Raw genomic sequence first — 26597 nt, 5'->3', positions numbered from 1 at the left:
ATTTATGGACTTAGCAGCAGGATGGGCTGCTGTTCTCTCATGAATCCTGATTTAGCGCCAGGTTTTGCCTCCGCGATGCTACTGGTGGAGAGCAGCAGTGCAGACAAACTTTCCATCCATCCGTCTCTAAATTGTGGACACCTCTGAGCACTGTGTAACCTGCTCTGTACCAGGATGGTCGGGGAGCAGAGAGACGAGAGGGAAGAGCTGATCTCCATTTTGCATGTCTCGGAGAGGATGTGAAAAGCTAGAGGACAGTTCATAGTTGGACGGGGGGGCAAGAAAGAAAAGCAAGATAGATATAGCGATGTGAATGGAGGACGGTAGGGAGCCTTATCTACCTCAGTTATAAAGAGGAGGAGAACTATTTGCTCCAGGACTCAGAGGAGGAGGAAAGTGAGAATTAGACTTTAGTATCTGGAGCTCTCTGATGCTGCACAGCATGCGGTCTACATAGCTAATGCTTTAGGAGATATGAAGCTAATGGGGGAAAGAGCTGCGGCATTTCCAACATATTTATGTTTAAGAAAACACATTTGTTACCTTTCAAGAGTCATCACCGATCCTGATGGTTTCCAGCAAGATGACATGAAATGAAGACGAGTGGCCAAGGCAGGTGGAGATGGAGAGAAATGATCTGGTTAACCGGAGAGAAAAAAGGAAAGCATAGAGATGCAGTGTGACACTTTAAGGATGATGGAGCCACCGCAGGAGAATCAAGACTGAGCGATAAACATTGACTTTTGGTTGCAGTGAATCTTCCTGCAGGCTTGTGTGAGCACAGGTCATTTAGTGCTGCCTCCCAGAAATAGGGGCACAGCTAAAGAGCTAAATCTCCGGGGAACCTTGTAATCCTACACCTGCTCTTTTCTCGCACACACAAATGTTTGTGTGAATGTCAAGAAAAAGCAAGAACATCCACCCACACGCACATACACATACGCACATGCACACGCACAGACACACGCACACTCACACTTTCACTTTGTCTGTCAATGACAACACTTTTCCACCCTGGTGTTAGACTGAACAGATTGCATCTGTGGGTCAGTGCAGTGTTGTTGTTCTTTACTATCGCACAGATAACAGGAAAAAGGTGGATGATGTTTGGGACAGATAGTGTCACATTGTGAGGGCATTGGCAATAAAGAGAAGCGGGTGTGAACATCAGCTGCAGGGAACCGCAGCTGGATGCTGCCACAGTGTGTAGCAGGGCTCTGCGGTCGTGTTGTGCAAACAAGACAATGAACACGTTTCTTGTCTCCTGCACTTAAATATGTAACAGTAGAACCATATTCTTCTATTCTTCATTCTGCAACACAAGCCCAGAGAAGTCGAGCTAATGTGCGGAATTTGTTCCAGGTCATGGTCAAAACTGATGTGGCCTCACTTCCCCTCTCCATCTGTATTTTCAAAGCCGCGATGTCTCTGAAGCCTCCCTGTGTGGGAGGCAGTGGTGACATATGTGCTTAGGAGGGGGAATATGGCAGTGACCGTCTGACCAGGCTGCAGCTGTCTGGCTTGGTCTCGCTGTGCAGTGATAGAAAGACTCAACTTGGGTTCAAGTGCAGCCTCTTTAGGTTTGTGCCAATATTGAACCACAGAGACGACATAGATATTCGAGGTTGTGCACCGTGTTTCCCAAGCAACCCAAGCAACCCTGTCACCCACCCCCTGGAATATTTCAATTCGTGTGACTGTGCAATACAGTTGAGTTGGTGTTTAAACTATGTGTCACACAAATAGGAGATTTTTGGAGTCAATATTTCTTGCCTATTGGGAGAGCTCTGAGGATTCATGTGCAATCTGTGTTGTAACATTTACTGTTTACTATGGTTCTCGTGCTATTTTATAGATGAAGCTTACTCGATTCAGCCACTTTGACTTCCTATTTATCCTCCTCCTTGGTTGTCTTTAGCAGATGTCGGGTTGACACTTAAATAAGTTGTGTTCCATGGCTTGTTGCCGCATGTCTGTTTTTCGGGGAAGGATATTTTCATGCTGAAGATAGGATTCAATCATTTTTAAAAGTGCCGTGGCTTATTCCTGAGCTTTAAGTGTAAAATAGAGACACTGTACAGCAGCACAGTGACATCAGATGAGTTTGCACAATAAGCAGTGGAAAACTGAAAGCCAATACTAGTTAAGCGGTGACTTTTGGCTTTGACTCAACTTGTTATATCTCAATTGAAGCTCCTTCGATCACCAACTGTTCCACAGAGTAGAGAGAGACACTAATTACGGCCCACACCCTAGAAATTAAGGTATTTGCTTTAAGTTTCAAGATTATTACTGAAGCCTAATCCTGAATTTATTCGAACAGCCATTAACCTTCAGGTTAGTGGAAGACCCACACTACCTACCCCCAGTGGACAACTGATTCAATTCAGTCCATAGCAGTTTTTGGTCATTCAAATAACATTCAGAGATATGACACCATTTCTCTGTAATTTCATTGGAAGTGGTCCAGGCCACTTCCAGTCCAGGAGTTGGAAGTGGTCTGTATTTTATAGAGAACGTTTCTAGTCCGACCACCAATTCATCCATTCATACACATTCATGTGATACATCTGTGTGCAGAACTTTCTCTGTCTCATATCGATCACTCAATGCCAACACAGTTTATTAGGATAATTTGGGCTTCAGTATATTCAGCAAAGAGAACGGAGAAATTAGGGATCAAACCAACAAACTTATGGTCAGGGGTTCAACTCTCTCTACCTCCTTAGTCAAAGCCTCCTTTTTCCACCATAACTCTGAGTTTACTACATCATTCTACTACTTATTACTTCTGCTTAGTACATTTACTGGCCTTTAGTCCTTTGCAGTAAATATAGAGAGAGACTGACTCTGACTTTTTCTCCTGTGCCCTTTTTTTCCCAGGCTGAACAGGACAACGGTCATCCCCTCCCAGCCTACGCTGACCTCATTATTGAAATCCTGGACGAGAACAACCAGGCGCCATACTTCCAGTTCGCCACCTATCAGGGCTACGTGAGTGAGTCCTCCCCTGTGGGTACGACTATCTCCGCCAGTGCCAACCTCACCGCCCCGCTGGGACTCATCGCTCTGGATAATGACATTGAGGAGGTAGAGAGAGAGAAAGACTTTATCACCCTGTACTCACTGTTGCCTACTTTACACCTGTCCGCCCATGCATGTGTGCATACAAACACAAAAGCTTATAGTCCATTGAGTATATATTGATTTAAAGACGCACATTTAACTGCGTGTTTGTTCTGTATTCACAGAAAGTAACACATTAATGAGTCTTTTCCCGCTGTATTTTTCCCCCCCTTGTAGCTGGCTCCTGGTGAAACACCTGTAGGTAAAGGGGTTGTTTTCGGTTGCTGTGACACACACACACACACACACGCACGCACGCACGCACACAAACACACACACACTGTACTTTAGGGATGTCAAGATCTTAATTTCACATTTGAGTTTTTTTTTTCTCCGTTTTTTTATTATATATATCTGCTGATACCATGTTTAATTCAATATTTATATTTCCCTGCATAATACAGCTGCACTGTGCACACTTAATAGCTTCAACTAGGTCCAAGTCTATATCAGTAAAAGATATAATTTCAGAATTTGACGGCTTAATAGCTCTGCATTAACACTGCATCGTTAACTGGTTTCTTAGACTATTTGTTCAATGTTTTTGGAGAGAGAAGAGTCAGAGTGCAGAGTTGCTGCAGGAGGGTTTGAACAGGATTTAGATGAATTCTCTTCATTTCCACTTCCAACCAAAAACCTTGGATTAAAATGCATTTGTTGTCTTTTGTTTGTGCAGTGTACCTCAGAAACTAATGTTTCAATTAATATTCAAATAAGACGCTGGTTGCATTGTTTTGTACTTTTAGAAATGGTTTGGACAGCTGCCCTCCCTGGAGCGCAATAAATTAGCATCAGCAAATTGTCAGAAGTGGATAGGTTCATATACTGATCCATTTCAAAAAGCTTTGACTCCCTCGCTGCATCATGACTCTTGCCATCCCTCCTGTTAACGTTTGCATTGCGTTGTGAAAAGTCCAAACCAAACTGAGAGCACTCATCACAGCTGGAGAGATCTGCAACATAGAATTATCAACTTTGAAACTATATTTTGGAGAAAGCAAAATTACTTGTAACCTTTGCCTTTGTGGTCACAATCGGATACGTGCTGTGTTTTCTCTCACTTCAAAATTTCATAAACAGTGAATTGAATACTGAGCAGGTCTCCGGTAATGACTGGTGTTTACATAAACTAATTTAACTGATGTACTGACTTTTGTACCCTGATGGAAGTGTGTATGTGTGTATTTGTTTGTGTGTATATGTGTGTTTGTTTGTGTGTATTTGTGATTGTTTTGCCGTGCTGCGTCTCTATTTGCAGATTAATATTTTTTGCTGTGGTTTTCTTCAGTCGCATGAGACAAAAAAATATGCAATTATTCTCTTTGACCACACACTTTACTCTGAAAAGCTTTATTGTTGTTTTATGAATAGATTATGGTGGGAGAGGTTGTATTACATATTTATTTGACACAAATTGACAAACTGTGTGATTATTTCTGTGCGTGTTCGCCCACCACCACTGTGTATAGAAACTCCAAACCTGCACATCTGCACTGAGGGAGTTGTGGCTGAAACGGGGGAAAACACACACACACACACACACACACACACACACACACACACACTCACACTCACACATTCACACACTCTGCCAAAACAAATGACCACTTCTTTGAGTTCATCTTTCTAAATTTCCCTTTACTCAGTCTTCGGAGAAGATTAACAAATCAAAGAGGAGTGGGAACAGAGATAAAAAAATCAATAAGGCACCCAGTCATGATGTTTACTGAGACCCTCCTAAGAGGACTTGTTGATGGACGTGAATCGAAGCCGGCTCGTAGCGATGGACTACACTGGACTCTGGGTTTATTTGCTAACAGAGTCTGACCGCAGCACTGATAACACATCCTTGGCCGATGGCTCTTTTTAAAAGATTCTCTCAAACTTGTTTAACGTCAGGATACCCAGAACCCAGGCCATCAAATGCCTACTTGTTTTTTGTTTTTTTTACAAGACGTTAACATGCTCACTAAACAGGTACAAAGGCAAAAACTGGTCAGTGTTGTTTTGGCAGAGAACATTTCCTTCATTTCTGTCTTTAGTGATATAACCCTGTTGCACACATTGGTTTCTACGTCCGTCTCCAGCTCCCTCTCCACTGTTTTCAGAAGGAAGAAGCGAGACATTAGACTTCCTCAACCCTTTGAGTCAAAATGCACTGTTTGATCGGTTTTCTCAGCCCCACAGCTGTGGCCTTGGAAGGGAATGATGAAACACTCCTGTCGTCATGGTAACCCATTTCATTTTTTTGTGTGCGTTTCTGTTGGAAGACAAAAGACCCCATGCTGAAGATTACCCTGAACGACTACACTGCGATCTTTGGCCTGACCCCAACCGGGCTAATCCGTTACCTGAGGCTCCTCAAACCTGTGGATCGGGAGACGCAGATGGTCTACACCTTCACGGTAGGCCTCGGACCCACTGTAGCCATTCGCCGTGACAGCCGTGACACCCTGTGACCTAGAGCTCCCACTTGGGGTATATTATTAGAACTCAGAGGTTAAGCTCCACACCAAGAGGCAGTTGTTGATACAAAGCTGACCTGACACTTATAGAACAATATGACCTTTATCAGTGGTCAGAGATCAGTGTGTTGGCTTGGATTCGCAAATGTACATCCAGAGGTGAACCAGGTTTTTATGTTTGTGCAAGATTTATGTCTCATCAGATTGGTCTGATTGGTTCCATCAGATATTATAAGAGTTTATATGTCTGACAATAACGTATTATTAGCAGCTATTAGTGCCCCCTGTAAACTAGCATGTTAACATTTCCTTTGTACCAGTGTTAATTTTGGCAGCTATTTTGATTTAGTCTTAGTCTTAGTCTTTTGACGAAAATGCATATTAGTTTTAGTCACCTTTTAGTCATTTTAATCCTTCTTAGTTTTAGTCTAGTTTTAGTCGACGAAAACAAATTCCATTTTAGTCTAGTTTTAGTCGACGAAAACAAATTCACAATGTCACATTTAATAGCCACATTAAACTCCTTTTCTATAAAAACATATAGCTGCAGCCTAATAGCTTAACAATATATATTTAATTTTAAATGTGAAAACAAAAAGGGAGAGCAGGTCAGACTGGAGTCAAACATAGAAACTGAAGCTCGGTAGAAACCAACTGCAGCTTCTGCTCTGATCAAAAAGCTGAGGGGCTGATCTCTGAGCAGCTGAGACCAGAGAAACTCTATGTTTTCACTGTTTCCATAGTTAAGAAGCAGTCGGTCACTGAGAGGCTGCTCCATGAGAACGCGCTCTGCTTTCACTGTGTCTCTCTGAGGGAGTGCGCGAGGCGGGGGGCGGAGCTACGGACCGGAGCGCTATCTGGGGCGCACACACACACAGACACACACAGACACACACAGACACACTCACTCGCCTGCTCCTGATACTTAATGACGGCCTGATACGATGATGTTTAAAAAATTATTGTGACTTAGTCAACCACCAACATTTTCGTCTCGTCTCGTCAACGAAAATTTAAATCGATTTCGTCATAGTTTTTATTTTCAAAGATTCGTTTTCGTTACGTCTTCGTCTCGTCTTCGTCATGGAAAAAAGGTCGTTAACGAATATAATTCGTCATCGTCTTCGTCAACGAAATTAACACTGTTTTGTACTCTATTTGTCTCTGTTTTTTGAATTTGCATCATGTTCCTTTATTATTACATCTGTCAAAGAGGTTTGTTTGGCTGGTTGGTTTGTTGGTTGGTGGAACGGTTGGTTGGTTGGTTGGTTGGTTGGTTGGTAGGTTTTTGTTTTTTGGTGTTTTTTTTCAGCAACAACAAGTTGTTAATAACCATTAAGGCGATCCTAAAAACAATCAATGATCAAACAAATTAAACCTTTTGGAGTTTGAGGAGGACCACAATTAATACAAATAGTAGTTATGATAAAAATGCAGATATTATCACTGCAGGACTACTGCTAATAATAATAGTCGTAGGAGTAGCTGTTGGATGCTGGTGGCAGATCTGGATCCGGCAGCTCTGGCGCCACAGGTACCTGCAGAATGAGGACACAGAGAGAGAGGGAAGGGAGTAAAGAGTGGCACACACAGCGGGAGAGAGAAAACACAAAGTGCATGCAGTAGTGTGATATAAATACATGAGAAAGAGACAGAAGTGCTCAGTGCATCACAGGAGTACCCCCAGCCGTCTGCTTAGTCAATAGCTACACAGAAGTAAACAATAGGGACGACCTCATCACCCGAGCCAGTCCTAAAGCTGCCTGCAAGGTCCACCAGGAGTCTGGAGGGGTAACTCAAAATCTTTAAGTTGATGTTTTATTAATCTTTTCTTTGACTGTAGACGGCTTGTCTTCTGCTACACTGATATCAACAGGCTGGCTCAACAAAATAACTTGTGTCCTCATAACTTGGTCAGAGGCAAGGCAGCATCTTGGGAAATGCAGCGGCTCCTTCCATCGATCCTTGGGATAACAGAGCATCCGCAAATCAACAGTGAGCTCTGTGGGGATGGCTCCCTGGAGATCGCTGGGACGATTCTGTTTGCCGTAGCCTGTGATATATAATTGCCGGGGTTTGGTCGGGCTGGTAGAGGAGCTTTGGACATCGCTATCAGCAATCTATGAAGATTTGATGAGTTCCCTGCGTGTGTGCAGAATTGACCCTTTTCATGCTGTGAATGCAAAGTTTAGAGTAGCTTTCTGTGTGGATTGGGTTCTGAGGAGCTCAAACGCTGCATGGACTTATGTCTTCTTTATAAGTGCTAAGAAAGCTTAAAACCCCACAATCCACTCTAAATACACTTTATAGTGAAAGCTGACAGTGTGGGCCTCCACTTTACAGTGCTAACTGTTGGACAATGTTCTGATTTCCTCGCCTCCCTCTGCTCTTTAAAGAGGATGCTGCATTTACTGTCAAATAGAAAAGAGAGATTGTCCCCACATCAATAATGCTTGTGACCTGGTGGATGTTTTAATGGCCGTTGTGATACTTGTTAGCCAGAGACCTTTTGTGCATTACATGATTTAAATACACTTCATGAGTCTCATGTATTGATAAACACCAGGGTTTCCCCCAGCACTATCTTGTTAAGGCGGCCGCCTTAACAAGACTAGGGCCCCGCCTTGACTACCAATGTATTGAAAAAAAAAAAAAAGTTGAAAAAAAAAAAAAAAATGGCATTGATAATACTCAGGTAATACTGTTTACAACATTAGTCGTGCCAATAAAGTTTTTTGAGTGTAATTGAGACGGCGACATCTGGTGGTTGATTATATTGTTGCATAGTCTATCATAGTCACCTGTCAATCTACCGCCAGTGACGTGCGGTGAGGTCAGTGAGTGGGTAGGCACTGAGTTCTGAAAGCCAGATTTCTCTAAACCTATATATTGTTAAATCAAAAACAATAAACAACAAACAGGCACGCACGGCCGATTTCAAATAAGTTCCTCCCTTTCTTTCTTTCTTTCTTTCTTTCTCTCTCACTCACTCACTCACTCACTCACACACACAGACGGGACGTATATGAAATGTCACGACGGTGACTTCAGGTTTGCCCGTAGCCTACTGTAGTTTGGTCTAAATGATTAAACATCGCATCCATCGACTTAACGGACCCGTCCCTCACACCGAGGGCAGAATAAACGTAAGGCAACAAGTCAAACCTTCGCCGATTCAAACTACCGGTACTACTTCTATTCAACTTAAAAATAAAAGACAGCATTCATCATTATGTAGGACTACAGCATAACGGACAGACAGGACCGCCTTCTCCAACGTGGCTCCTCGGAGAGCTTTTCGTGCAGCTCTCCTTTTTCTAACTACACGTCGAAATGGCGGAGAGCCCACGGATAGCCCTTGGCTGTGATTGGTCCGCTAACGCCAGCATTTCGGAATGGAAACTTCCTGTTCCATTCCCTACATCACAATAAACCAAAATCACAACTACGACTCTATAATTAATGTGACAAGTGTGTTAAGCCAGCGGCGTTGTCCGGCTGACGGTGGCTGGTTAGAGCACTTACGGCACGTGTGTACGGTCACATACTGTTATAACGAACTTTCATAACGAGGCTAGCGGGCTAACCACCATGCTAACTGCGGTGGGAACAGCGCAAAAACCCGCTGACTTTAATCCCACGGCTCATGACACTCTCTCAAACACCGTCAGGTTAGAAGCAAACACTTTAGATCGATACTAACTAACGGTAGTAGTTAGTATCGGGTGTCCCTGCTGACTGTGTGTGGAAGCTGGGGGGAAGCTAGCTGCCTCCGTGTAGCTTCAAGCTGTTGCAGCTGTTGAATTAGCAACGCAGTTTGGAAACAAGACCGGGGAACCGCTGCGTTAAGACACGATAACATAAGCATTATGACCCGCTGGGTGTCACTTTATTCAGCAAAAACTGTCGCGTCATCAACATCCTTTTTCTGTTAGCTGCCATCGTTCACTGTGTGTGAGGAGCCGGGAGGACGTAAATAAACCAGCGTGGACTTCTTCTATATACCTCATGAGGTAGGCTTCTCTAAGCTCGACTTCAGTTGCGCCATCTACTGTTCTGGCGGTGAATTGTTTTCACAACAAAAAGGCTCGTAGAACTATAAATCAAAAAGGGTCCGTCCGCTCCGTCCGTCCGTCAGTCCGCAACGGACTCGGAGTAGCATACATTGGCCTTAAGCTGCGTAAATGTCTAGTAATATCTCGATTTTAATTGGTCCATGAATGATATGTAACGTAAAGGCTTATGTGGCATACCATTTACGTAGCACAAAGAATGATGCTTATTTGCGTACATGTTAAATCATACAGAATCAGGTGCGCATGCGCGAAAACTTTTTTTTTCTTGCCGTCCACAATGAATAGGCGGTTAATTTGAACGGAATCCGACATCACAAACTGTCATCTTCCGAGGCAGCTTGATTTTTCTTAAAAACCGGCTTAAAACCTATTTTGTAGTGCCTGCATGTTTTCCACAACATTTGTACCTACTGTTGTTTATTTATATTGAAATAAACAGTTGTTTATTTCATTCATGCGTACTGGCATCTTTGAGCAAAATACCCCCAAAAATTTTCGCCGCGCCGCTACGCGCCGCGCCAACAGCACCGCCGCCTGCTTACCACCTTGACTGAGACATTTACTGGGGGAAACACTGAACACCAACACATTCTCCACACACACAGTTAGTCAAGTTTGCAGAAGCCTTTGTAGACATGCTGGTATGTTTCTACTTTGGTTTGTTTGATAATGCATAAACTACCGTTCACATTACCACATATTTGATGGAAGAGGGTTATATGTGTCAGGAAAGAACCCTTTGCATTTCATTGCATATCCAGATCAGGACGCAGATCCATTTTTTCACTTTCTTTAACTTTCAAAAAAAACAAACAATCTATGTTAGCAAACCCTTGTTAACATAATGTTTCCTAGATAACCACATAGAAGATTAGAGGGCTGCTCTTTTGCTAAAATTATGTTATTTCAATGATTGTTGATTAGTGGAAGTATTGTCTATTGTCTACGCTAGCAACAAATTATTTTTACAATTAGTCAGCAAATCCCGACCGAGAGAGAGAGGCAGAGTGTGTGTGGGGGGTGGGGGGGGGACTTGGACCCAAAGAGAGAGTCTGATCCAATTTAGATAAATATCAGCCTTCACATATTATTGTGTTAATGTTGTTTTGGTTCCTGCTGTTAGTGTGTGAGAGAGGGATGCAATGCTGGGGTGGTGTGTGTGTGTGTGTGTCCATGTGCCTGTGTGCGTGCTGCCAACCATAAACACGGACCATGTCAGGACCAGACGCCCTCATGGGGACCAAAGCCTGGTCCTAATGAGACATCATTTCTGAGGTCCGGGTTTCAGTTGGGGTGAGATGTGAAATATGTGCATGAATTTGTCATGGTTAGAGATAAGGTCAGAAGGATAGCTGCACAAATATGTGTGCAATGAAATGTTCCAGTTCTTGGGGTTGGTAGAGCAGTGATGACTCAATTAAAGCAAACTTCCTTGGCTACCAAAAATCGCCTGGCTTCTCTCCTCCCGAGGACGGCTGCAGAATAGAAACACTGTTTGATGGGAGAGAAGCCTCGGTGGGTGCTGTCCTAAATGTGATCACGCGTCTCTGTGAGTGTTTATCTGCTACTCGACACATCCTCCTCCTGATGTAGTATAAACAGCCATTTCCATTTCAGCTCCGAGAGCAGATTTCGTGGGGGGAAAGCCATTTTCCCACCACAGTAACAATGAGTTGTGCCACAGGAGTTGTTGAGATCTCCTCTCGTCTCCACTTCATTTGTTGTTGTGCTCAGTCCATTTTCTTCCTCCCTCTTCCAAGTGCTGGAGATCAGAGCTTCTCTCTCTCTCTCTCTCTCTCTCTCTCTCTCTCTCTCTCTCTCTCTCTCTCTCTCTCTCTCTCTTCTCTCTCTCCCTCCACCCTCTCATCTATTTAAGGGCTTTTCAAACCTTAAGGGGATGAGAGATGAACAACATACTAGGGGCTGAATGAGAGTGACTTCATTGAGGTGGTGGAAGAAACATGTTGACATTCGGCACATTCTCTGACTACAATATGCATTCCTCTTTTTACAGATGGTGGCATCAGATGGCGTCCAGCAGAGTATCCAAGTAACTGTCAACATCCTGGTCCTTGATGCCAATGACAACACGCCCACGTTCCCCAAGGTCTCCTACAGCGTCGAAGTCTTCACAGACATGCAGCAGGGGGAGACGGTGCTACAGGTAAATCAATCCAATGATGGCTCTATCGCCTTCCTCCTTCTCTTTCTGATCTCCCGGCGTTACGCCTTCGTCTTCGACCCGATCACAGGGAGTCTCTTGCACGGGCTTTCATGTTCAAAGCAAATAACCATAACAATCCAGAGCATTGTGTTGACAGGCAAACCCCGGGAACACTTCCCTTGGTCTCGGCTCCTGACAGACAAATCACTGAGAGGGTTTTTATCTCCGTGCACAGGCTTAAGAAACCTTTTAACCCAGTAGATCAGCCACTATTATGGCCGCGGAGACCTCATTGTGCAGCATTAATGATGAACATTTATCAATCTTTCCCCTGCATAAAAAAGGATTGGGTTGTTGAGTAAAAATATTTTATATGTTTTTTTCATGGATTGGGGACATTATTCATTCTGATTTCATAAGTGTATCTGCTTTAAAGGTCATGATTTCCTGTTTTATTTTCTCTTATACGAACACGTGTGCACATAATGTGAGCCGGAGCGGTGGTGAAATGCAGGGCATGTGCGAGGACATGCACAGGCACATCTTAACATGCGCACCATGTCTCTAACATGTAAATCAATAGCCCCATCCCAGTATATCCATTAGTGTTGGGGCGGTCCGTCATTTCATTGTCTCTCACTTGATAGTCTGAACATGATCTTTTCACCGTTCATTTGATCCGTCCTCTCAGCACAGCCTCTCCAAAAGAATGTCATACACTAAAAAGGTCAAGTTTAATCTGTCTTAAAAAAAAACACAGCCATTTCACCCACCATGAAATGAGGCCAAGGGTCAGGGAATGTACTGAATGACCGCTTAACCGATTTTTATAAGCCGTTTATGAGAGCCGTGGTCTATGAGGATGCTGCAGCTGCTTATTTTTATACTACAGCTTTTGCTTCAACGTCAGGAGCATGAACAGGGAGGTCCGGGTGGCTCAGATTAAAGATTCAAGGCCTTACAGATATGAAGCCAACTACACCATTAGGGCTCATAATTACAAGCAGTGGGATGTCTTGAATCACTGGCTGGAAAGAATTGGAGGCTGCGTAGTCCGCTTTTTACAACCAAGCAAAAAACATTATCTTTTGTATAAGATGAGGTAGTTTGATTATTAGCATTATTATTATGCTTTTTTCTCAGTCTTACTTCCCCCAAACAACATTTTCTGTCAGCTGTCTTTCCCCAACTTTGAAATCCATCCCGAATGAAAAGTAGCACATATTTGATTTGCATTAAATCCAAACTATAAGGTCATCAAAACTGCAATCACCAGGGTGGAGAAATTACAACCAACAAGTAAAGTTACTTAGGTTGCAGTGGATTATGCACTCTGTACTTTCAGCAGTAAAACAACTGTTCCCACATATGAAACAAATGTCATATGTAATAGATAATAATAGGGAACAACAAGGTTGGCATAAAAATATCTACTGCTTGACACGTTCAGTCATTTATGCCGACGTCCCCATGTAAGACTGGAAATTACAGATCAATATATTTATATTATGAGTCTAATGGGTCTCTGGTTCTTTCTCTCACTCTGTTCTCCCAGTTAACAGCGGCAGATGCTGATGAGGGACTGAATGGCCTGGTGACCTATGAGATACTGGCTGGAGCTCAGGGACATTTTATCATTAGTAATCGCACTGGACGTATCACTGTGGCTCCCGGTGTCACTTTAACAGTGGGTCGATCATACGCACTGACTGTCAAAGCCTCTGACAACGCGCCAGAGATCCAGAGAAGGTAGGGTAGCCACCTACGCTAACTCTTTTCTCATGTGTGATTCCCTTTGGAGATTTTTGCATTTGTGGTATGAAGGGTTTATTATATTCATGTGAATAATGTGACGTGCTGAAGAGCCGATTTGTCTCTCAGACGTTTCAGAGATTACTCACACACAGTTTCATTCTGTGTGTCTCCTCGGGGTGTGCGCGGTGCCGGAGCACCCAGCTTGAATTGTTTTATGAGCCTTGTTTAATTCAGTATTTGCTCGTAATAATTCACAAGTTCGCTTTGAAATGACACAGAAAGCCCTCTTTGTGCTAGATAATGGAGGAATGCAATTTGTGACAAGCTGTTGAAAGTCAGAAAAACAGATGGTCTTGTTCCATCCACCCATTAAAAATCCTCTCATGAGATGTGTCATTAATTTTCGCCTCTTTATCTTGTGATTAAAAGGCAAATGATTCATTGTTTATCTCAGATCTCAGGTCAGAGTATGGGACATCAGAGCTGGATGTGGAAACGGCAAATCAAACACTGGCCGGACACTTTAATGACCCGATCTTATAACAAGCTACAGCCAGCAACAAATTGGCATAATTACACAATGAAAGACTCAGAATGATTGTTTTACTGCACATGTCACCATGACAGATCTAGCTCTTTTGTAGCAGTTCAACAAAAGACTGTCACATGATGTATGAATAAATAAGTCCGTTCCTTTTCTATGTGTTTTACTGTGAATAAGATGATCAGATAAATGAGAGGCCTGGCTGTGGACTAACACTTCACAATGTGACCTGTTTTTTTCATGACTTTAATTTTTCTGCTATAACTCCACACACAAAGCCTTGGTATGGAAGCATACATCATAAACATTCCTCTCTATGCTGTGGGCAAGGTTCCCCACTATGGCTCCACAGGTTGTCAAGGACAGACTGGTGCTGTCAGTGGGCTGATGAGTTCCTTTCTTTCTGCCAGGAGCTCCATCACGACGGTGTACATCGAGGTCCTGCCACCCAACAACCAGAGCCCCCCGCGCTTCCCCCTCTTCACCTACAGCATCGAAGTGAGCGAGGCCATGCGGATCGGAGCTATTCTGCTCAACTTGCAGGTGAGTCACCAACACGCGCACACACAGACAAACACACACACACACAAACACTCATATATGTAAGCAACAAGTTGTGGAATATTTCCTTTGATGCTACAGTTTCTAGCTTGAGGAAACTAGACATAGTATGCTCATGTTCAGGTTCATAATTTTGATTTGAGTCAGTAATTAAATAGGTTTTCATGTTTTAACGTTGCGAAAACAGATCATTTACCTCAGACTTTCCATTGCTGCAGCAGCTCCTCTTTTCAGCCTCTTTCTGAAACACTTGGTTTTACGTCCTGTCTCTTTAAACACCCCCCCCCCCCACTGATAAAGTTTACTCCGATTTGCAAGCCGGCCCCCTCTATTGTGATCTGTCAACCACTTCCATCGCGTTCTAGAAAAGTCGGCAACGACTCTCACTTCACCAAGCCTAGTTTAGATGCATTATGCAAATTCAGATTCCCCGGAAGAATCATTCTGACTGACTGATTGGGCAGGACAGGAGCTTCAGTCCATTTAACCACCTTTATCCATCATTTCATTCTTTAGCATATACCCTGCTAACAGTCCAGCACCCTCTCTGTGTAACTATCATATCTTGAAGCCTTCAGGGTTTAAAGGCAATATTTGACCTTCAAGCTTCCTGTTTTTTTTTTCTCCCTTTCCCCCAGGCCACAGACAGAGAAAATGACCCCATCACATACCGCATTGTGAGCGGGGATTCCCAGAAGGTCTTCAACCTCTCTGAAACGTAAGTTCAGATACCGTTCAAGGTATTTCCACACACGCTTATTGAAGATGAGATGTTGGCAAATAGAGATACAGTGGGGTCCAAAAGTCTGAGATCGCTTTCCCATTCCCTTAACGGGAAACTAGACTTTTCCACCTGACTGTGTATTGATGAAGGGTTGAATGAAAAAAACGGTTCATTTTTCGTCAACAGCATCAAGTTCCTTTGACGACATCGTTTTTAAAATCAAACAACTCGGATATCAAAAATGTTTGAAAGCCATTTATGATCTGTGCTGTGCAAAAGCTCTGCATGGACTCACAGTCATTAAGTGTTGTTGACACCTAGTGTTTGCTTTAAGATGATGACCGCAGAAGCGTCTCTTCAGATAAGCAGCCAGGGTCTGACTGCCATCATTAGCTTCCCCTCTGATGATAGAGTTTGTGCAGCGGTGATGATAGTGAGTGCTGGTGGTGCTGACTCTGCCAATTATTGTGTTTGGATGATTTATAAGCCAATATACTGTGTGACGTGGTTTATGAACACTGGTGCTGGCTGTTGGTGCCATCAAGAATCCGAATGAACCAAACCTTCATTGGAAATATAACACCCCTCTACTTCTACTACATGGACACACACTCCAAAAATCCTCTAGATCACAGCCAAAGACAAGGTGGCAGGTAAGAGCAAATATAAGGAACAAACCAATCTCTGTTTTTATATACATTAATAAATCGTCTCTGCATTAGTAAACATATCGTAGGTGGATTTTAAACCTACCTTGTCTATTTCGGACCTTCATACTTTTCAGTTTCGTCAAGGGACCCTGGTTCGGACAAATCTTTAGCAATAGGGGGACAATTTTTTATAAAAAGTTTATAATCAAAATGCCATAAATGTTCTGCTGCAGTTTACTGTGCCAAAGAAAAACAGTGAGAGACATGAATTTTTTCCACGCCAGGGCAATTAGGTCAGAGCTACCAGAGGCTGGCAAGCAGAGTTGACGTGAAAGTCAGACGAAGAACTCTGTGGAAAATAATCACACAGAATAAAATTGTATTCTATGGCTGTAGTTTGGTTCTCTCCCCTCTTCTCTCCAGCTCTGTTCCCGTCTCAGCCTCTTTTTTGTTTTGCTTTCTGAGAGAAGCCAGGGTATAAAAATACCAATTATTTCTAGAGAGCAAGAGACACAAAAATATGTTGCCTTACCTCATAATCAACATCAGCATTTCAAAAACCCACCTTCGCTCAGCTGCTCCTCTGGAACAAAGAAGAGGCATAAAATATTAAAGTGGTCTGGTTTTAGTCTTTTTCTTTTCTCTATTACCTTCTCTTAAATAAGCAAGCAAATATGGAGAGAGCAGACAAGAGGCTGGAAATGCAGGACCCCGCCAGACATGTTTCAGACTAATTGAATAAAGCTTCTTTTGTCTGCTTGTCACCCCCCCCCCCCCCCCCGGCTGCACAGCGACAGGCCGCATTGCAGGACTCTATCCCTGCCTTTTGTTTACTCCTGTTCCTCTTCTCGCTGTTAAAATTGTTTGTTTAATGGAGGTATATTTACTTTATGGTTTCATAGAGCCACTGTTATGGTGAGCAGGAATATGCTGACACACGATTAGTATAACTTGAGGGACTGCTATTGTTGGCGTTGCCACAGTAATCTCTCTAACCACATTGGACAGAAATCGTGGCGGAAACAGGTACACAGTCTCATTCACGTCATTGTATGTGTGGCGGAAATATTACAATCACATTACAACCCCTCAGCAACTTGGCAATTTAATCACTTCAAGCAGGTGCTGATAAAGCACATTATGAATCAAAGAGTGATTAGCTGCTTGCATTGATGAGGGTGCACTAATCAGAGCCCCACATCACACTCTCATTTTTCAACCCAACTCCTTTGTGATCAAGCGAGGAGACTTCTTTTTTACTTTTTGCATTGCTGCATGTTCACATTGAGGCTCCAAATGGGGCTTGTTCAATCCAGCTATTATGAATAATGCACTCTCTAGTATATAACTCCATGTAAAAGGGCAGGGTCCCCTGAGGGAGGGAGACATGCCTAGGATTCACTCAACATTATGGCGGGACGCTCCATTGAATCAGTGACTGTGAGTCTGTCAGGTGCTGTACAGAGAGGACGCACTGATGACTGACTAACCAGCAGGAGCAGCATCACAGTTAAGGACATAAAAAACAAGTACCAAGTATTTCAGCTCAGGTGGGACTGATGATGAGTTATTAATATTAATATTATTATTATTATTATTATTATTATTATTATTATTATACTCTTATATTTAGGATTAAATTAAGTTTTTAAGCTAAATAGATCCAGTAGTTAATGAATTGTTATAACAAAAAATGCTCCTTCTAATGGGCCATAAGATAACTGCTGGCAAGGCTTGAAGTAGCTTCTCTCAGATATATTGGTATTGTCGTATCTGTTATTTGATAAGAAAGAAATATCAGTTGGAAAATGATTAATCTTTTCATATACAGATATATATCATCAAAAATAATACTAACACCAGTTCAGCTTCAAATCAAATCATCTTTAAAGCTTTTTTAATGCAGCCTTTCAGCTACAGAAACCTAAACTAGAGGGTACTCCAACTCATGGCTAGGTGTCACAGTATGTGGCCGATGGTTTTGCTTCAAAGTAAAAAATGAAACGAGAGAAAGTATCGTTTTAGCTTTTTCCCAAGTAACCAACTGATCTGTTGGCCCTAAATAAATCGAGAAAAAATTGGTAACAAACGAATACATGCCAGCAAATTTAAGTTTGATTTACCTCAATGGAAGCAGTTGATTGGAAGGGAGAGTAACTCTGTTTAAGGTATTTTAAGTCTAAAATCTTCAAATCTAAATTCCTCTTTAAGTAATTTCTTGTGTAACTGAGTGCAATCTCCTATTTACTGGATAGTACTGTGACACAGCATCAAGTCTGTCTGCCATCGTCTCCTTTATGTTAGGCGATATCAGCTCTCCAGGGGTGGTTGGTGTGTGTGTTGGTGCTGAGTGTGCCTCAGCATGTAGCAGGGAACGAACTATTCAGGCCAGCAAAGTGGAAATAATCATTCCAATCTTCTCAATCAGCACTAAGATCATCACCATTAACACTGTAATTACAACAATTATCAATGTACATCTTTATTATCATACTCGCATCACAGCCTCTTCTACCTTTAGCTTCATCGAGCACAGAGGGGGATATCTTTCTGCATGTGCATAAATAAACATGAGCGCAGCAGGCGGTGACGGGTGGCGTGCTGCATCTTCATGGTGTTTGCATTTGCCCTCTCGAACCACCAATCAGCAGGTGCGCTGCATTCAAAGCAATGCGTTCACCGTAACTCGGGGCAAGTGTTAACCGAGGTTTGCTTATTTTGAGTTTAGCACGAGACGCCGCTGTTTAACGGTAGCGTGCTGGAGAAGCAGGAAGAAACTGGTGGTCAGATTGTGCTCACTTTGTTAGGCTCACACAGTAGCTTGAAATCAGAAATGTGAAGGAGCAGGGGGACAGCAGGGAATTAATCTGGCAGTGCGCTCAAATGCATTTCTCCTTCCTCCCCTTTTCGCAGTTGTTTTTGTGTGCATGTGTGTGTGTTTGTGTGTGGCTGTGCTTGTACTCGCGTGTCTTGTGCATGCTGCGGGTGCAAACACAGATAATTCAGTGATCTGCTTGGTAATGCATGCACGCTTTGTGTTTGGGATACCAGAGTGCCAAATTATCCTCTGTGAACCAGCCAGGGAGGCACTGTGTCTGCTGCAGTTGTTGGAAATAAAACACAAATCTCTCTGTAGTCCACGTGGAGAGAGAGAGAGAGAGAGAGAGAGAGAGAGAGAGAGAGAGAGAGAGAGAGAGAGAGAGAGAGAGAGAGAGAGAGAGAGAGAGAGAGAGAGAGAGAGAGAGAGAGAGAGAGAGAGAGAGAGAGAGAGAGAGAGAGAGAGAGAGAGAGAGAGAGAGAGAGAGAGAGAGAGAGAGAGAGAGAGAGAGAGAGAGAGAGAGAGAGAGAGAGAGAGAGAGAGAGAGAGAGAGAGAGAGAGAGAGAATCAGATAAAGTGTGGATTTTTCACGAGCCAGAGATACTTGAATAATGCTGAACGAAGCTGTGTATTGTGTCTCCTCTGACGAACCCCTCTCTTTCCACAGGATTGGTCTTCTGCTGCTGGACAAGCCCCTGGACAGAGAGACCACTGATAAGTACCGTCTGGTCGTTACAGCCTCTGACGGCAACCCTGGCGGGGTGAGGCACAACCCTCTTGGTTCAACTATTTCTTTCCCGACACATTAAGCTCTTCCATATCTCAGACATTTGGTTCACTGAGGCCGAGTGGGTCTTTCGAAATGTGGAAATGGCTTTGACAACTTGTTGATTTCTAAAGATGGAATTTTTCTCTGAATGATGAAGGCCCTTGAACTAAAAGGACTCCTGTGGACACAACCGTGCGAGCAGAGTGGCATTCACGCTCTTCAATGAAAAGGGTCTGCTTTGTAATTAGCAAAGGAAATGGACAAATGATTACCCTTTTGTCAAGTTGCTTAGATCAGATTCAAAAAGTATGCCAGTTGCCTGTATGTCATTAGCATCAGTGTTATTTAAACAGCAACAACAAACAGCTGTCTTCTCAGGCTGAGTTGTGCAAACAATGATATAAAAGTGTTAAATTAGTTAAGATCTTCCTGAGCAAGCTGCTGCCCACACCAGGTCCTGACGAGGGCTTGAGCAGAAGACTCTCTAGTGTGTGTATTCTCAGAGATGTCTTTGTAACTTAGCATTGAAAAACAGCCGACACTATAACCGACAGTGGAGGCTGGCTGCCTCATCTACCACTGAGCGCTGACAATCATATAAATGTCTTAATTTAATTAGACTTCACTTCAGTCGGCTCCGTTTCTGCAGCTGTCTCCGTTCCAGGTAGAGGTCGATGAGCCGTCACAGGACTGGACGTTGAACGCCCCCTTCTCACCTGCGCGTGTATAAACCCATCAGACTTGCAGCTCCCTCTCATCCGTTGGTCAAGTGGGGCGATCCTAGAAGCGCGTGCCGCTGTCTCTGTGTGTCTGTGCCACAGAAGTGAAGCAGTTCAAAGGGGGACCCCGCCGTGAAAGTTGGAGCGGGGGAAGGGGGGGCTGGTCAGTGACGGGGTCAGAGAGCAAAGAGCAAATAAACAAACGCTATAAGACGGGGCTTCACTTCACAGAATGAGGGGGCCACCAGCTGCCAGTTTGTACAAACACCACCACACTTTACCTGTGTTGTGTGTGTGTTTGTGTGTGCGTTCATTTGCGCAATGCTTCGTCCCCACAGTAAAATGCTGTCTGACCCGCTTGGGTTAAAAGTCACAGCTAGAAAAAAGTGTTGTCACAACAGGAAGGAAGGGGAATGAGGGAGCGGGGGTAAAGGGTTGTTTTCAGCGAGACGCGGTACTGGGAGGGACAATGGAGGTGATGGGAAGGATCAGAATAATCACAGGAAGGAGCAACAGAAAGGAGAAAGCAACGGAGAGAGGAAATTGGTCACCGGGGAATTCAAATGTGTAATTAGCCAGGAATATCGGTAACCATGGGAGCCTGCCCAAAAGGAGCTAGGCAAACCAAATGCTCCCCACAGTGCCGCTATAGTCAAATCTGAATGGAAACTTTTTTAACCAGTTCTGACGCAAGAAACTAATTGTGCTCATGTGTGCGACCGATTCGACAATTGTTATTCTCAGCAGCACGAGCTGGGATGGTAGTTGCCGAGCAGACTCACCCACAGATGACGCTGCTCCTGTTGCCCCTTCAGAGAAGCGAGTACAGGACTTTAAACGGTCTGATCATATCAGTCCCTTGCAACATGGTTTCTGGTCAGGAGTGTCACTAGAAAGGCGAATGCACTATCGTCCACCTCTGGTTCTCTCGGGCGCTGAGGACAGAAGACGAGGGCCGACTTCCTCCCAAACCTTCCCATCCTTCCCCAGAGGAGATCATTTTCTACAATTGTCTGCATACAGCTGTTCCCCAGAGCTCCTGAGAGATTACAGATTGTGCATATGCAGCCATTTTTTTATGTTGATTTATAGTAGTGGCTGTGGCCGTGTTGTACTGTGTCATTGTTTGAAGGTTAGCAACAGTGGCCATGCAAATGAATAGACACCTCAGGTGACACTGGAGATTTGCTTTTATCCAGTGAGATAAAACGAGACCCGCAGAAAACGCCGGACATTAAACAAAACACAGGCACGATTCAATTGACCATGAAAATGGAGAAAATGTTTTGTGCGGCTATGACCTTCTCCACACCTTGAAAATTAATGCAGGTGGTATAAGTCACGAAATTTCGAAATTATTGGCGTTTTGAACTTTTGCTCTAAGAGTAAGTGTGAAATCAGAGCTGGTAAGATTTGATCGATCTGATTTCATACTTTCATGCCCCAGATACTGGGCCACCCAATCCTGTGCAGTTTGCTGTTAATAACAAACCTCATTGAATTTGCCCCTGCAAGGAAACAGCTCAATACCCTCTGAATTCTTAATAGATACTACTAGAACATACACTATGTATTTCTGTCAAAGTTGGAGGTTTTTAGAAGTTTCTTTGAGAAGTGGAGTTAGTTGGCCTTTGCAAACAAAGCAGCAGTGTGCAGCGTATAATTGCTTGTAGGTGTTTACACTTTTGCTAGTTAAACTTTCACTTCTGTAGAGCCTGGGGCACCACTGTGATGTCAGTAACAAGACCTGTTAACAAGATCAAGAGTTTATAGCCACACTAGTGACTCTGTGAGACCAAGAGGCATTTGGACAACTTACATGTTGGATGAAAAGTCAGGAAATCACCAGAGTTATTGGATTTTAACAAAACTGTTTGCTGATCAGATCGGAAGAAGACCAGGTCAAGCCACAAATCCTGTGGCTTTCCCAACTGTCCCTTGACTAGACACTGAACCCTAAGTTTGTTGTTATCCTATAGGCCAGTGATTCTCAAATGGGGGTACGCGTACCCCTGGGGGTACTTGAAGGTACTCCAGGGGGTACTTGAGATTTTTTTTTTATATATTTAAAATTAGCATCCATTCAAAAATCCTTGAAAAATTGTTATTTAACAAATATTCAATAAAATATAAGCGTAAGTTCATGAACTAAATTTTATACCGATGGTTTGACCCAACCTGGCACACGCCACCTGTCATCACCTGTCATCACCTGCCTTGAAAACTTCAACAATGGAGTCGAGTTGAAGTGCAGCAGCAATGCTGCTGAAACACGGAGGGACAAGTACCAAAGAAGGCGAAACCAGAGTAGAGAGCCTTCCCTAAACAAGCTTGTGCCTCTTCGGAGGGGCGCTAAAATGGACAAGTTTTCCGTTGTGAAGTTATTGATTCATAACAAGAAGTCCGCGTCTCTACCGGTACCCTTTCAAAATAAAAGCATGTAATACAAAGCGGAAATGAAATTGTATGACCTTAAAGCGAGCAAATATGTCACAATAAAATAACAGAAAGACACAATAATATTAACAATAACATAGATTGGGTTATTTACACTTTATGTTTTTTCTGTGGGGAGAGATTAGCCAACAGTGGCATTAAGCCACCACATCTTCAGCGGTATCTCCAGACAAAACATGAAAGTCATGTTGCTAAGCCACCTGAGTTTTTTAAGAGGAAACTTTCTGAATTCAGGTCATCTCAAGACACGATGCGAAAAGCCTCCCCAAAGCAAATGGAAACAAGCTACCTGTCAGTATTCTTTTAGATCCTTAAAGAAGATATTTTAAGATGATGAATATAAAAAAAAATGTTTTGAGCTAATCTTTTATTTAAAACTAAGTTAATGATCCCAAAAGAGGTCACTTTAAGTTGATAATTATTTTGAGGTGCACAAATCTTTATTTATATTGAGATAATAATAAAAAGTCTTTAGTTATTTTATATCTTTTTATTTCGAAATAGTTCAAGAGAGACCACTACAAATGAGCAATGTTATGCACATTGATGGAGTTTTAAATTTGAATGTGTCTAGTAACAAGACTTAATAAATCACATTACATCTTTCTTTGCGCTGGTTAGGGGGTACTCAGCAGAATTTTTTCTTCGAAGGGGGTATGTCACTGAAAAAAGGTTGAGAACCACTGCTATAGGCCACAACTTCCACCTCATGATGGCACCAGAGGGGATGTGTCAGGGGTCTCTGTCAGAGTGCCTTGGATTATCTGCTTGAGAATTGTTCATGGGAATCCAACCGAACACTTTACTTAGAAAACTACTAAAACAAAATGTCAACTTCAAATTGGTGCTGGAGAAGAAGTTTACAGTGCTCTAAAGGACAGCATTACATTCAACTGATAAGCCATTGCCCAACTTACAAAAGCAGTATTACATTTTAGTGAGAAATCGACGAGCAGGGTAAACATGTCTAATAAACGAAGTTTTGGATGTTTATAAATATGATTTAAATCTATTTAGCTTATCCTTTATCCTTAATTCAATCAACTGTAGATTAAATGATTGATTTCGGTTGTTTTACATTTCCCTTAAACTAAGAATTATTGGTTAAACACTGCAATGGCCTTCAGGGCGGCCTCCCTTCTGCACAGTCGTATTAGTCTAAAAGGCCACATCACTCTGCTGCTCATTGACCTCCCCCTGCTCTCCATGGCTGCCCAAATCAAATTCAAGTCACTAATGTTCGCCTTCAGAGCGACTTCTTGGTCTGCGCCCATCTCCTGGAACTCAATCATACGGGTTAATGCTCCTTCTTGACCGCTGCATTCCTCCATGGAGCGTCGTCTTGCGTTGCCATCCATGCACACAAGGCAATCACAGTCCTAATGTTTTCTTTTGTGGTTCCCCTGTTGTGGGGCAAGCAACTGGTATAAGAGCAGTGGGTTCCCTGTCTCACTTCAAGAAGATTCAACATATCTGAATAACTCTTCTTTTGTTCAATTTGTTGGACAGATTAACTTCAAGGTTTCCTATTGTCCTGAAGCTTTAGTGTTGTCCCTCAGTTATGAGTTACTTCGTTAAAACCCTGCCAGATGACTAAATGTAGTGTAATGTAATATTTATAAGTTTACAGTGCTTATTATGTGTGTATTATTATGCAGTGTGCATATTATAGTAGAAGTGGGCCGCCTCATGTGAAATAGTCTTCATTACATATTTTATATGCATTTGGACAGATATGAATATGAACAGCAATTCAACCACGAGGCAGTAAATCTAGGTATCTAAGCTCTGAAAGGGTCAGAAGTGCGTCGTAAATTCATTCTTTATTAGTGAGTTTGTAACGGTTGACATTGTTTGATCTTCATGCTTTTAAATATGATTAGTGTAGAATGAGAGAGAAACATTTCCCAGATGTGTTAAAAGCTGGTTCCACATTAAAGTCAAATTATACTATCCATGTTTATTATCGTTTTTGAGCCGTATTTATAAACTCTGCGTTTGGAAACTTTGTGTAAAGACTTTTATTTATTGTGTTCTTTCTTCAGACGTCCACTACAACTGTGAACATAGTCGTCACTGATGTCAACGATAATGACCCCAAGTTCAACCTCAACACCCCCACTAATTTCACTGTGCTAGAAGAACAGGCCAACTTGTTCATAGGAGTAGTCACGGTAAGTTCAATGTCTTTTTATAATTCTTCTGACATAAACTGTCAGAAGAATTTTTGGTCCCTTATTGCCTCCATTTCTCCTGCAGTTCCAGGCCCTGATTTTATATCCCAACATTTTCCTCCACTGCACTGTTTCAAAAGATTTTGAAACTCGATAGAGTTGAGTTTCAAAACAGCGAACTAGGAGACGTTTGGTGGGATTTGCAGCAGGTCTGTGGCACTATAACATAATCTAATTTCAAATAATGGAAATAATTTTGTCTGAGTTTGGAAATATTCTCAGCTACTGCACTTTAATGCAAGTTCACAATATCTGGAGATATTAATCGTCAGATTGTCTGGGAGAGATTATTATGTTATATATAATATAAATGTTATATTGATTTTACTGTTTAATATTAACGTCTTCTTCAGCTTCATTTTAGGTGGCTGTAAAGTGTTTGTGATGACTTCAGAAAGTAAATTATTTTAAATCTATTCCGGAGCCATTTTAATTCTTTGTCAGGACCTGGTGATTGCTTATGCAAACAGAAAATGTCAAGGGTAAACAGGCACTTTGAAATCAGTCACATTTGTTTGTTCTGGCTTTATAAAGCTTTCAGGACAGATTCCTTCAACATCAGACATCTATCAGGGGTAATAAAATGGATTACCAGTCAACGCTGCAAGTTTATGAAGTGTGAAATCAGACAAGGTGGACATACAAAGGAAACCTGGTGTTTGCATGAGGTGGAGCTGCCTCCAGTCTCACTCCCATGTGAGAGACTGGAGGCCGGTGGCTCGCTTGGGGCTTAGCCAACACCGCCGTCTCTCTCCCGCTCTCTGTCCTACCTCGGAGGGTTTTCTCAGCTGGCGCCTCACCAACTCGAGCTGAGGCCGTGCCTTTCTGACTCGAAAGAAAAGTACATTAAAGTACTTAGCTGAACACAATCCTGCTCTCCATGCACATGCACATCGAGAGGCTACAGCTTAGCTCGTAGTAGCTGATCAAAGAGGGATGCAGACTCCTTTTTTCCCCCTTTTTTTTACTGCATCACTTTGACGTAACATCTCTTTGTGTAATTTAGACCTAAATTTGGGAGAATAATGGGGGATTAGATCAAAGAGCAATAGCAATAAGTGGACATGTAATTATCATGTTTTTGTCACATCAGGAAATTTGACTATTGACTCACTTCCATTGTCAGACTTTATGTCCTTTAACCTAATTCTGAAGATCAGTATCATTTTAATTGTATCTGTACAGATGAAAAACCCAGATTTCCTTTGCTCTCCCAACAAATGACTATGCTCTTATGGACCGACTTTGTCAAGGCTTAGTGCCAGTGAAGGAGTTTAGCTCCATAAAAAACAAAGAAGGAATGTACTTTGATTTGTTGGGTGATAAAGACTAAACACAGAGTGGAAAATCTTTCATGAGCATATCACCCCAAAAACATCACTTTATCATCTAAAATATATTACATGAATTGGAGGTTCCCGCTGCTCATTTCCCAGAGAGAAAATGTGAAAAATGAAAGAGAGAGAAAAAGTTGTGGAGCTAGATCATCAGTTAACATTCAGAACTAATGCATCTCTCTGTGTTTCAGTTCTGTC

At 42.6% G+C, this 26597-nt stretch overlaps 1 protein-coding gene across 1 annotated transcript in view; it reads left to right on the top strand.

The window, feature by feature from the left end:
• The window catches only part of LOC133966562 (protocadherin-15-like), a 100436-nt gene that overhangs the window by 9713 nt on the left and 64126 nt on the right, over positions 1–26597 (top strand). Inside the window, exons 8-15 of the mRNA XM_062401540.1 lie at positions 2884–3090; positions 5397–5531; positions 11682–11831; positions 13387–13580; positions 14541–14673; positions 15330–15409; positions 19551–19644; positions 24874–25002. Of these exons, the coding sequence (XP_062257524.1) occupies positions 2884–3090; positions 5397–5531; positions 11682–11831; positions 13387–13580; positions 14541–14673; positions 15330–15409; positions 19551–19644; positions 24874–25002 (1122 nt within the window). The remainder of the gene's footprint in view (positions 1–2883; positions 3091–5396; positions 5532–11681; positions 11832–13386; positions 13581–14540; positions 14674–15329; positions 15410–19550; positions 19645–24873; positions 25003–26597) is intronic.

This window comes from Platichthys flesus, chromosome 12, assembly GCF_949316205.1.
Source record: "Platichthys flesus chromosome 12, fPlaFle2.1, whole genome shotgun sequence".
NCBI lineage: Eukaryota > Metazoa > Chordata > Actinopteri > Pleuronectiformes > Pleuronectidae > Platichthys > Platichthys flesus.
Note: the sequence above shows the minus strand (reverse complement) of the source record. Positions and strands in the feature narration are given on the sequence as shown.